Raw genomic sequence first — 13,453 nt, forward strand, 5'->3', positions numbered from 1 at the left:
TCTTTGAAAAAGTCTCCCTGTGAGTTTTCGCCATAGGCTATAGTTCTTTGCACTCTTTTAAGCCCCTGTAAAAAACAACTCATTTGTTTGGAGCTTCTTATTTGTAATCTGCTTATTTGTAATTGTTTCGCTTCGCACATTAAATTTGTTTTGTTCTCTTGATGAGCCTAGGCTTTTGCATTATTCACTTTACGTATTTTGTTGTTGTTAATATTTTACCTTGCAGGAACCTACCGTACTGTTGTGTATTGGGCCCTATTGTTACTTGACATAAAAGCGCAGTGGTCGTTTTTTACATAACGATAATTTCACTCTTTGTATATTTTATTGTTCTCCTTATGAGCTTAGAGTTTTGTTTTGTTTTTTGCATAAGGCGCTTTACAAATGTCTTTGTTAAACAAAAAATTCTTGAACCGAAAAGTACTGTTCAATTCGAAACTGCTTTGTTGAGGTTCAGGAGTCCGTTCATTAACTGTCAACAAAGTAATCCTTAGTTACACTTAATAACAATAACATCATACTGTTTTAATCAATTTAAGTGTTTACTTAAAGACACTGGACACTATTGGTAAATGTTCAAAGACTCTTCACAGTTGGTGTAGCTCGACATATGCATAAAATAACAAACCTGAGAAAAATTTAGCTCAATCGGTCCTCGAAGTTGCGACATATTAATGAAAGAAAAAAAAACACCCTTGTCGAACGAAGTTGTGGTTTCAGAAGCTTGATTTCGAGCCCTAAATTTTAAATCTGAGGTCTCGAAATTGAATTCATGGAAAATTCCCTCATTCTTGAAAACTACGTCACATCTGAGGGAGCTGTTTCTCACATGCTATCAACCTCTCCCCATTTCTCGTAATCAAGAAGTATGATAATTATTTCGAGTAATTAACAATAGTGTACACTGCCTTTAAAAAACGAAGACTACATTGAAGGCAGTGGACACTATTGGTAATTACTCATGTAGTGTAAAAACTTTATTGGAAACAAGCAATGGAGAGTTGTTGGTAAAATAAAACATTGTGAGAAAACGGCTCCCTCTGAAGAAACGTAGTTTTTAAGAAAGAAAGTAATCTTCCACGAATTTGATTTCGAGACCCCAGAAATAAATTGTGAGGTCCCGAAATCAAGCATCATATTGGTTATATACAGATCGATTTGTCTACTTGTCATACACAGTGATCCATACAATGCACTTTTGTCATACTTTTTTAAAACCTTGTATGTGTTTATATAACCATTTTTCCGTCTTCTTGTGAAGCATCAATATCTTGTACAATCAATATTATACTATACACTTATTCGCTGAATAGTCTATAAGCGAAAACACCCTAAGGGGGGAAGCGGGGGGAAGTTACCTTTTTGTCAGATTTTACCACAATTTGAATTTTGCTTTTTGCCATTCTTTGCACGATAGTACATAAAAGTAAAAACAACATGGCTCTGATCAAGTTGAGTGGACGCAAGCTAAACAAAAAAGGAACAAAACAAAGTTAAAATAATCTCTCTGAGACTCATTGCCCGTGGGGATATCTGCGTTGGATTACGCCAACTCGGCTTCCTCCTCCGTCAACATAATTGTTGATCGCCCTGTATCATACCCCGAGTTCTGAAAGTCTAAAACAATTTTTTCAGAAAACGCGAGAAAAAGAAAATACCCTAATCTGACTCAAAATTCAAGAACAGCCAGCAGCGTATTTTCTTCATACGTCAACAACTGGTTGTCTTGGAAACAGTCGTCTGTCCCCCTTATCAAGAAAAATAAATTAGTTGTTTTTTTTGCCTCTATCCTTGACGCCAATCCCTTTTCCCTTATTACTTTTAAAGTCCTTCATTGTTATCGCTCAATGTCCTCCATTTCATTGTCCCTATTGCCGCAGGTAGTTTGCTTATTACCGACTCACATTGTCAACAAACCCGACTTGGGAGATGATAAAAAGTCAGTTAATTCTGAAGAAGGGTTGTTATTTTACTGTTTTTACGAAAGTTAAAGGCAGTGGACACTTTTGGTAATAGGCCTATACACTTTAAGGGTATATGTACTTTTGTCCTAACAAAAAACACAATGTCAACATATTTACATTAAACTTACACAGTTTGAAGATTATGGTAGTAGAAAGCTTCCCTTAAAATTTTACTTACTGAGGTGCTGTAGTTTTCGAGAAATGAGTAAAAGTAATAATTTTCGTCTCAGTTTTAGCATGTAAAAACGTATTAACCAGTTATGCTATGGTTTTGGTATAATATCATAACTGGTTAAGGGGATTTTACATGCTAAAATAGTTTTGGTCTCATGAGACCAAAACTATTTTGTGACTTGTTTTACTCATTTCTCAAAAACTTCACAACCTTAGTTAGTAATATTTGAAGGGAAGCTTTCCACTATCATTATCTTCAAACCGTTTAATGTAAATCTGTGGACATTTGGAAAAAGTATCCGAATCCTTTAAATAGTAGTTATAAGACGTTCTTATAGAGCGCGGGCACAAAATGATGAGGCACGCTGGTTGGCTGGACCTTAATTTCAAGACGACAGTTATCTTGTCTCAACCAGTCGCGCAAAACGCAATTTTTAAATTATTTTGTTAAATATATTGTTTTAAATTATTTTATTGTAGAACAAAATACCACCAACAGAATACTATTAGAACGCAACTTTTCCTCTATTTTAGCTTCATCAAACACAAACTTATTATTATCAGACATGCAGCAAACCAAGATCACAGAACCACTGAACTACAACTAAACGAGGATGTGATTTCTCTACACATGTCAGGACATAATAATAACAATAATAATAATAATAACATAAAATTTATTAGGCGCGCAGTATCTGGAATAGAGTCATTCAAAAGCGCCGGGAGCTAGTCAGCTGACAAATTAAACAGATGAGACTTGAGATTGTGTTTGAAAGTAGAAAGATCGGGTATGGCCCTGAGCTCGTCTGGCAAGGAATTCCAGAGACGCGGTGCGCAGCTGGAAAAGGCACGGTCTCCGTAACTTGCCAGACGAGGTTGGGGAATAATGTGAGATGATGATGATGATCTAAGGCCTGGTCTGATGTTACGTTGTTGTAAAAGATGTGTAATGTAGCAATGTGCATTTCCATGGAGGGCCTTGAATGTGAGAAGCAAGATTTTGAATTGCATTCTATGTTTAACAGGAAGCCAGTGGAGATTATATAAAATGGGTGGTATGTGATCGGAAGATTTGGTTTTAGTGAGTAAGCGGGAAGAAGCCTTTTGGACTTTTTGAAGACATGACAACTAAAGGTCGCTGAGTCGGCAAAGTGACCATTGTTGTGTGATTCCCCTTACGGCGCAATATATATCAGGCAAGACATTTTGCAGAAACAATGAGAAAAGGTGTAGGCTAAGGTCGGGACCAGTGTAAAATCAAAAAAGTAAAATCAAAAATTCAACTAGCAGAGATTTGGAAATAATTATGGTTTGGTCCCAAAAAAGTAAAATTCAAAATTCTGCTAGTAGAAATTTTAAAATTTGGTTTGGTCCAAAAAGTAAAATCAAAAATTCTGCTAGTAGAACTTTGGAAATTTGGTATGGTCCTACAGTAAAATCCAAATTTCTGCTATAATAGTACAGATTTGGAAATTTGGGTTGTCTACTTTTTGGCCGCCAGTCACTGGCAAACAGTAAATGCCAAATTTCTGCTGGCAGAAACGAAGATTTTGAAAAAATTGTTTTACTTGAAAGAATTCTCATTTACTACTATCAAAAGAATTGAAAATTGCGTTGTCCACTTTTGGTCCCCCAAACACGTACAGTATGTGTACATACGCTGTACACGTATGCATGTTTTGTGTTAAATGGGGGTGTGCGCTGGCGGAAATCAGATGGGACTCGGATTATGCAGGTCGCGGCTGGCTGGGCTAGTTTTCCAAATCTTAAAGGCAGTGGACACTATTGGTAATTACTCAAAATAATTATTAGCACAAAACCTTTCTTGGTGACGAGTAATGGGGAGAGGTTGATGGTATAACACATCGTGAGAAACGGCTCCCTCTGAAGTGCCATAGTTTTCGAGAAAGGAGTAACTTGCCACGAATTTGATTTTGAGACCTCAGATTTAGAACTTGAGGTCTCGAAATCAACTATCTCAACGCACACAACTTCAGGTGACAAGGTTTTTTTTTCTTTCATTATTATCTCGCAAGTTCGATGACCGATTGAGCTCAAATTTTCACAGGTTTATTATTTCATGCATATATTGAAATACACCAACTGTGAAGGCTAGTCTTCGACAATTACCAATAGTGTCCACTGCCTTTAAATTGTTGTGGTAATTAATGTGCCGTCAGGTCTGGCCTTTCTGCTTCTTCTTACCCGTACACTATTGCTTTGCTGAGAGGTGGAACAAAGAGCCGTTGTTGTGTTCCAATTCACTTTTAATATTGAGCGTGTAAAGAGAAGAGTTCCACAGAGAACAAAACACATAACGTGTTTACACACCTAATAACAATTCCCCACTTTAGGGGGTCCATTATAGAACCCCACATGACGGCCTGGTACACCCCCTACTCTGAGTGTCTTTGGTGACAAAACTCTTTTGAAAAGGTCCCGTAAATTGGTTGAAGGGAAAGTCATTACAAGAGTGAAAACAACATCTACGTTACATCACGTTGATGCTTAATGACATCACGTTGATGCCGAATGATGTAACGAACTAAATATTAGTACCGTCCTAGTTCAGGTCCGAAGTCAGCACTGCCTCAAAAATCCGTCTTGTCAATTATCAAAGACCAGTATTCTCACTTGGTGCATCCAAACATATGCATAACATAACACTTCTGTGAGAATTTGGACTCAATTGCCTCTCCAAAAAAAATAACAAACAGTGGAAAAACTAGGGCACCTCATCAAGAAGAACAAGTTTTTGACTTTTTTAATTATGTAGAATTATAGAATCAGTTACAAAGTATTGGAGAAGCGTAGTTAGAAATATGTATTTATGTTAGTGTGTAACATTTCAGGCAAAGTGAACCCTTTGCTCAAGTTAAAGACACTGGACACTATTGGTAATTGTCGAAGACCAGTCTTCTCACTTGGTGTAGCTCAACATACGCTTAAAATAACAAACCCGTGTAAATTTGAAACCAATCAGTCGTCGAAGTTGCGAGATAACAATGAAAGCAAAAACACCCTTGTCACACGAAGTTGTGTGCGTTCAGATGCTTGATTTCGATACCTCAAATTCTAATCCTGATGAGGTCTCGAAATCAAATTCGTGGAAAATTACTTCTTTCTCGAAAACTATGGCACTTCAGAGAAAGCCGTTTCTCACAATAATTTATATTTTCAACTCCTCCCCATTACTCGTTACCAAGTAATAATAATTATTTTTTAGTAATTATCAACAGTGTCCACTGCCTTTAATGACAACTTCAAAGACTTAAACGTAGCGTATTGTTATTACAATGCTTTATTCATAATCCCTTTTAACTTCTAATTATAGATAATGACAATAATTATCTGAGTACACAAAAAACTTTAAATAATTAAAGTGTTGTGACTTGGCGCATTAAAATTAGGCAAGACCCAGTAAATTTTTATCCAACCGTTTAAGACTGAGTCACCAGATTTTATTCCCATTCATAAATACATTTCTGTTAAAACACCCAAAACCTTTGGCCGGCTCACCTTCACTACACTGCACTACTGATGTCCAACAAATTAATTTGAGCGTCCAGTAGCTTCTCGCACAAGTTTAAAACTGCGCTTTTGGGGTTCCAACTATCTTGCCGAAGCTTCAGAATTGTAGACGGCTATCCGAAAAGTTCACATCATCTCCGTCAATGAAAAAAACTATGGAGACAATTCCACTTTTTGTAGTAAGCTAAACCAGAAAATGGCAAGTTCGGATTGTGCACTTTGCTTGCAAAACTATTACTTAGGTTCACTTAATAACATAAAACATGACAAAAGATATTTCAGTTAAAAACTTATTAGGCTATTATTTTGATTTATTTTTCATAGTAAACAACCTTCTTAACTGTCTGCGCCAACCCTGCTGCGTTGATAGCCGTGACTGTTATGTAGTAGTCTGTATGCGGAACCAGCGGTGATACACGCATACCAGTATGCATGGTCTCTATCCACTGCATGACGTCACTTCCGCCTAAGATGGTACCGAGAGAGGCTTCAAAGAACATTGGAGAGGAGGAGACGAATAATTCGTCCCAACTAAAATCCACAGTGCCGTTCCCATGCCATGCAGATGTAAGAAGCTTCGAATCTGTAAAAGTAAACAGACACACGATTTTGTTTATTTGCGGCCACTGTGTGTTTCTTCTTTTGTGTGTTTGCAACCCGGCTATATGTGTATTAGGAGGTTCAGTTTACAAATTGCTACCTTTAAGTTTTTACACAGAAACATAAATAGAGCAAACAAGATGACGTATAATGTTTTTGATTTTCAGAACCCTTGCACACGTGTCACAATTTGCGACTGCTCAAAGTGTCACCTAAAATTCGTAATAGTCTACGTCTGCATAGTAATAAAAGTGGTTTCTTATAAAAAATAGTGTAGCGCGCATATCTGTAGGCGCTTTAACGTACAGTATCTTCCTGCAATATGTGTGGGTACATTTGAACTATAAGATTAACTTCTTTTCGAAGCACCATGTACTGGTTTAGAAGGTGCTGTGGCGCAATATGCTGCCAATCAATCCAGGGTTTTGTATTTTTTAGGGTTTTAGGAGACATACGCCTTTTGGCGACAGTTATTTTTTTTACTTTTATGCTCTCCTGGGCACCCCACTGTTGTTTTACTTTGTTTTCTTAAATATTGTTAATGTATGTACATGTGCTTGTAAATGTGATTGCCCGAATAAGTATTATTATTATAAAAAAAAAAAGAAAAAAAAAAGGAACATCGGGGCGAACCCCTTCTCTTTTTTATATTTTTATGTAAATGTACTGGGTTCCAATACACAACACACGAAACCAACAGATGTACGACCCATCCGAAGGACGAAACAATGGTTAAGTGTCTTGCTTAAATGACACAAGTGCCACGGCAGGGGATTCGAACCCACACTTTGCTGATCAGAAACGCCAGAGTTTGATTTCAGTGCTCCTACCGCTCGACCGCGACAATTCCACACTTCCCACGGAAGATAGTATCAAGTGAGTTTGTCAACGGCAAGAATTTTATATTGAAGTGACTCGGATATTTGAGACGAACTGACAGACGTGTAGCAAGTCTGAACTGAAAGCTTGACAACAAAAAGGAAAAAGGTAACGCATACCCTGGCTGGTAGGTCTTGAGGTCTCAACAGTGAAATTCTGAGTGATAGCCTGGCTGATCAAATCCGCATGATTGACAGCTCTGACAGACAGGCTATATGTTGCGTCATCCTCAAGGGTAAGATCTGACCAATTCAGATGCTCTTCCGATGCGGAGCCACATCGTGTCCAAGGAGATGTAGAGTAACTTGGTCCAGTGAGACGGCACTAAAATGTTGGAAAAGGACTCGTAATCAAAAAAGTATAGATGTGGTTTTCTTTTGATGAGTTACTTGTGTAATGCCGCTGCAGAACCACACAACAATAATTCAACATAAACAAATCATTTGAGAAATACAAAATGTTTAGAACAGCAGCAAAAGTCGAATTAATCTATCAGATGTAGTTATAATTATGTACCCAAATAGGTTTCTTCAGCCACATCAGTGCTAACTCACCTGGTAAAATTGGATGCCAAACGGGTCCGTGAATCCTTCCCATGATGCTGTGAGGGAACTATTCTGTGACTGGTACCCGTCAAGCGTTGCATACGCTGTGTCAGACACAGCTTTTACTTTGACGACGGCTGCCAGTGAACTTGGTGGCTCTGTTATTATGGTAATGCCGTCAGATGATTTCCACGATGACCTCCCGGCATTGTTGAAGCATTTAACCGTCAAAAATAGTTTCTGACCTTCGACCATGACACCAGAGAGATCTGCAATGACCTTTGACTCTGAATCGGGTGAAAGTGTGCTGGGTATGACGTCATCAAATCCTGGTTCTGAACCTGCAAGAGAAAAATGTTTTAGTCTTTAACATAATTTTTCAACATACATCAAACTATTGGACATACATAATGGCCTAGATATTTTTAAACGGCGCACCACAGGAAAGAGACAAATACCTGTTGTATCACAAACTCAACATAATTGTTGTTGAATTGCACATTATAGGGATACCATTGGCTGTTTGATATGAACGTAAACCAAGATGTTCAAAATAAACATTAAGGGACTGATAGATGTTAATTTGCATCGGGGACAAAGAATCATCATTTTAGGTTTTACCCATAAACACAGATGTGTGTTAGCACTATATATCTTACCCAGTACTTTCCCGAGCCCCGTGAAAAAAAAATCCACCTGCATATTACTCGGTGGGATTCGAACCCACGACCTTTGCAATCTAGAGCAGTATCAAGTGACTGAATTAGTTAGGTTCCTGTTGCTTTTTTCAAATTTATTTAGGAAATTTTTTCGAATCTTACCAATGGCCCATTCGCAGTAATCGATTCCGCTTTCTGGGTCAGACACAGACCACCTTAAAGAGATACATTTGTCATTTGAACTGAAGTCAATATCTGTAGATACAAAGGCAGAAAACATAAGTTTACCAATATGTTGTTAATCTTCTGCCCACATTTGTTAGTTGGATATTTTAATGTCTTCGTCAATAATGGTTATCAATGGTCATTTCAGACCAGACTTTCGGACTCTGATTTTTATTTTGATTGAAAGAAATGCTTCATGGCTTCAACTAAAAGTCGATTCATGTTATCTGTAATACGTTGAACACCTGGAAAAAACGAATATAAAACAGTCATACTAAGACATTTACTTACCATCGTCACCTGGGCCTTCAAGTACCGATAAAATGATTGGAGCTGTCAGGTCAATTAGGATAGGGTCAGAGGTCATGAAGGAAGTGAGGTCAGCAGCATTCTTTGCCGTCACCGTGACGTAGATATTGGAACCATGATACATTCTTAATTCAGTATTAATGGCGTCTGTTTGGGTCCCAACGGACTTAAAGTTCTGCAACTGAGTACCACCCGAACTGGTTCCTGAAACATTAACAAAACAAACAACGCATGTTTTGTTTTATAATGGAGTCCATAAAAAAACTTTGGATGGGACATAAAGCCGTTGGTCCCGAGTGTTGTTGAACGCAAGTAGAATAATCCAGTGCATTTATCGAAAAGAGATGGGGTTCGCCCATGTGTTCCTTGTTTTATTGGCAGAATCTTGCACCACAGCACCTTGTACATCATAAGAAAAACTTAAATGCATATTTGCGATACAAGATTGAAGACAAGTAAAGTTGTTCATTCTTTGAGAACAATAATTTCTTAACTTACCGATGGCCCAATTGTAGTCAATGATTGGACTCTCAGGATCAATGAAATGCCACTTGGCCTGGAGTGATGACCAATTGTGGATAAACTGTGTATGGACATCGACTGATCCCTGACCAGTGCTCGGCTCAGTGGTTAATAGTGTCACCTAGAATTGACAAACAATCAGACATATTATTATAATTAAATGTGTTTTAACAGATCTTAATTTTAATTTCATCCAAACTGAGTGAAAGTCTATAAACACGTACACTACCCTTCCTACACAACTTGTGTGACCTGTTTTGGGATATCTATTAATCATCAAAGGTTAACAAGTATAGAATGGAAAAAGAGATAAATGAGAACTGAAGTGAGATGATTGATTAAATATAGGGCAAAAGTAGTAGTTTAAAATAAAGCGTTAGCTCAGTAGGTTCTGTATTTAATTTAGTACCTGAATATTGTCAAGTAGAATTCCATTCGATCGCCCCACTGATGATATTCTCAACCTTGAGAGAGCTTCGCTGGCTGTGAAATAAAACCTCTGTTCATGCCATTTTATGGATGCCAGACTCTGATTAGAGTGACTACCAGCTGGGCGATTGTACAACCTGAAGACACGGTTTAATCCTGGTGCTTCAATGCGACCTTCTTGGTTTAACAGAGGCTCATAAGACGGGACAACTTGACTAGTGAAGAAGAGAACACGGTAGTGGCTTCCAGGGGTCGAGTTGAAAGTTTGTGAGATCGATCCGTGTAACGATAAGAAGGAACGTCCGTCACGAGCAACCTTCTTCCCATGAGTGACCACTGTGATTTGGGTGCCGGAGCCAACTTTCCACGGCGTTATTTCATCCTGTGGATCAGAGTCTTCTTCAGAGTTTGTTGCGAAACCAATTACAGGAGATTCTGTCAACGAAGCAGGTGACGATTTGTCAGTTAACTCGGCCTCAAATTGTGTTGTGGTATCAGTTACATGAGACTCTGTTGTCAAAGCAGGTGACGAGTTGTCATTTAGCTCGGCCTCATATTGTGTTGTGGAATCAGTTACATGAGACTCTGCTGTCAAAGCAGGTGACGAGTTGTCATTTAGCTCGGCCTCATATTGTGTTGTGGCATCAGTTACCTGAGACTCTGTTGTCAAAGCAGGTGACGAGTTGTCATTTAGGTCGGTCTCATATTGTGTTGTGGAATCAGTTACATGAGACTTTGCTGTCAAAGCAGGTGACGAGTTGTCATTTAGCTCGGCCTCATATTGAGTTGTGGCATCAGTTACATGAGACTCTGTTGTCAAAGCAGGTGACGAGTTGTCATTTAGCTCGGCCTCATATTGTGTTGTGGCATCAGTTACATGAGACTCTGTCGTCAAAGCAGGTGAAGAGTTGTCAGTTAACTCGGCCTCATAATGTGTTGTGGCATCAGTTACATGAGACTCTGTTGTCAAAGCAGGTGACGACTTGCCAGTTAACTCGGCCTCATATTGTGTTGTGGCATCAGTTACATGAGACTCTGTTGTCAAAGCAGGTGACGAGTTGTCATTTAGCTCGGCCCCATATTGTCTTGTGGCATCAGTTACATGAGACTCTGCTGTCAAAGCAGGTGACGAGTTGTCATTTAGCTCGGTCTCATATTGTATTGTGGCATCAGTTACATGAGACTCTACTGTCAAAGCAGGTGACGAGTTGTCATTTAGCTCGGCCTCATATTGTGTTGTGGCATCAGTTACATGAGACTCTGTCGTCAAAGCAGGTGAAGAGTTGTCAGTTAACTCGGCCTCATAATGTGTTGTGGCATCAGTTACATGAGACTCTGTTATCAAAGCAGGTGACGACTTGCCAGTTAACTCGGCCTCATATTGTGTTGTGGCATCAGTTACATGAGACTCTGTTGTCAAAGCAGGTGACGAAGTGTCATTTAGCTCGGCCTCATATTGTGTTGTGGCATCAGTTACATGAGACTCTGTCGTCAAAGCAGGTGAAGAGTTGTCAGTTAACTCGGCCTCATAATGTGTTGTGGCATCAGTTACATGAGACTCTGTTGTCAAAGCAGGTGACGAGTTGTCATTTAGCTCGGCCTCATAATGTGTTGTGGCATCAGTTACATGAGACTCTGCTGTCAAAGCAGGTGACGAGTTGTCATTTAGCTCGGCCTCATATTGTGTTGTGGCATCAGTTACATGAGACTCTGTCGTCAAAGCAGGTGACGAGTTGTCATTTAGCTCTTCCTCATATTGTGTTGTGGCATCAGTTACATGAGACTCTGTTGTCAAAGCAGGTGACGAGTTGTCATTTAGCTCGGCCTCAGTTGTGGAATCAGTTACATGAGACTCTGCTGTCAAAGCAGGTGACGAGTTGTCATTTAGCTCGGCCTCATATTGTGTTGTGGCATCAGTTACCTGAGACTCTGTTGTCAAAGCAGGTGACGAGTTGTCATTTAGCTTGGTCTCATATTGTGTTGTGGCATCAGTTACATGAGGCTCTGCTGTCAAAGCAGGTGACGAGTTGTCATTTAGCTCGGCCTCATATTGTGTTGTGGCATCAGTTACCTGAGACTCTGTTGTCAAAGCAGGTGACGAGTTGTTATTTAGCTCGGTCTCATATTGTGTTGTGGCATCAGTTACATGAGACTCTGCTGTCAAAGCAGGTGACGAGTTGTCATTTAGCTCTGCCTCATATTGTGTTGTGGCGTCAGTTACATGAGACTTTGTTGTCAAAGCAGGTGACGAGTTGTCATTCAGCTCGGCCTCATATTGTGTTGTGGCATCAGTTACATGAGACTCTGTCGTCAAAGCAGGTGACGAGTTGTCAGTTAACTCGGCCTCATAATGTGTTGTGGCATCAGTTACATGAGACTCTGTTGTCAAAGCAGGTGACGACTTGCCAGTTAACTCGGCCTCATATTGTGTTGTGGCATCAGTTACATGAGACTCTGTTGTCAAAGCAGGTGACGAGTTGTCATTTAGCTCGGCCTCATATTGTCTTGTGGCATCAGTTACATGAGACTCTGTTGTCAAAGCAGGTGACGAGTTGTCATTTAGCTCGGCCTCATAATGTGTTGTGGCATCAGTTACATGAGACTCTGTCGTCAAAGCAGGTGACGAGTTGTCAGTTAACTCGGCCTCATATTGTGTTGTGGCATCAGTTACATGAGACTCTGTTGTCAAAGCAGGTGATGAGTTGTTATTTAGCTCGGCCTCAGTTGTGGAACCAGTTACCTGAGACTCTGTCGTCAAAGCAGGTGACGAGTTGTCAGTTAACTCGGCCTCAGTCATCTGCGTTGACATTGGTTCCTGAATATCTGCATAAGAAGGAATTTGTTCAAAAGGTAAAAAACCACAAGCCCAAACTGGCTGGGTAAAATATGTAATATATCTAATTTTAAACATTACAATATGAGGAATTTACACTACGACCCCCAGATTAAAGGATTCGGGTACTTTTTTAAAATGTCCACAGATTTACATTTAACTTACAGGGTTTGAAGATAATGATAGTGGAAAGCTTCCCTTCAAATATTACTGACTAAAGTTGTGTAGGTTTTGAGAAATGAGTAAAACAAGTCACAGAATAACATTGGTCTCATGAGACCAAAATTATTTTGGGATAGCATGTAAAATCTCCTTAACCAGTTATGATATTATACCAAAACCATAGCATAACTGGTTAATACGTTTTTACATGCTAAAACTGAAACGAAAATTATTACTTTTACTCATTTCTCAAAAACTACAGCACCTCAGTAAGTAAAGTTTCAAGGGAAGCTTTCTACTATCATAATCTTCAAACTGTGTAAGTTTAATGTAAATCTGTGGACATTGTTTTTTTTTGACATCTCGTCACTCTACCAACTTAGCCATATCTCACCCTAATGTTGGTACCCATCCTATGTTTCCTTATTATGTTCGGGTGTGTCAGGCAGAAGCCACTCAACTTGTAACTGCCAAATAAATTAGTTAGGGATCGTACAACCTGAGAAGCAACAAGACTATGATCAACTTCTAGATGGTGTAACTTTGATTTATTTCATGATATCAAGAAATAAACCCGAGAGAAACTGACTTAATTCAATTAGATAATTTATTTGTCTATTA

The 13,453-nt window shown here is 39.0% G+C and overlaps 1 protein-coding gene across 1 annotated transcript in view; it reads right to left on the reverse strand.

Annotated features, from left to right (window-relative positions):
* Positions 1–5,421: 5,421 nt before the first annotated feature.
* Positions 5,422–13,453, reverse strand: part of LOC117298747 — a 40,168-nt gene continuing 32,136 nt past the window's right edge. Inside the window, 7 exon segments of the mRNA XM_033782067.1 lie at positions 5,422–6,252; positions 7,268–7,472; positions 7,703–8,034; positions 8,515–8,607; positions 8,869–9,090; positions 9,385–9,529; positions 9,818–10,312. Of these exon segments, the coding sequence (XP_033637958.1) occupies positions 5,981–6,252; positions 7,268–7,472; positions 7,703–8,034; positions 8,515–8,607; positions 8,869–9,090; positions 9,385–9,529; positions 9,818–10,312 (1,764 nt within the window). The 3' untranslated portion in view covers positions 5,422–5,980.

The sequence above is a fragment of the Asterias rubens genome, chromosome 13 (assembly GCF_902459465.1).
Source record: "Asterias rubens chromosome 13, eAstRub1.3, whole genome shotgun sequence".
NCBI classification, from domain to species: domain Eukaryota; kingdom Metazoa; phylum Echinodermata; class Asteroidea; order Forcipulatida; family Asteriidae; genus Asterias; species Asterias rubens.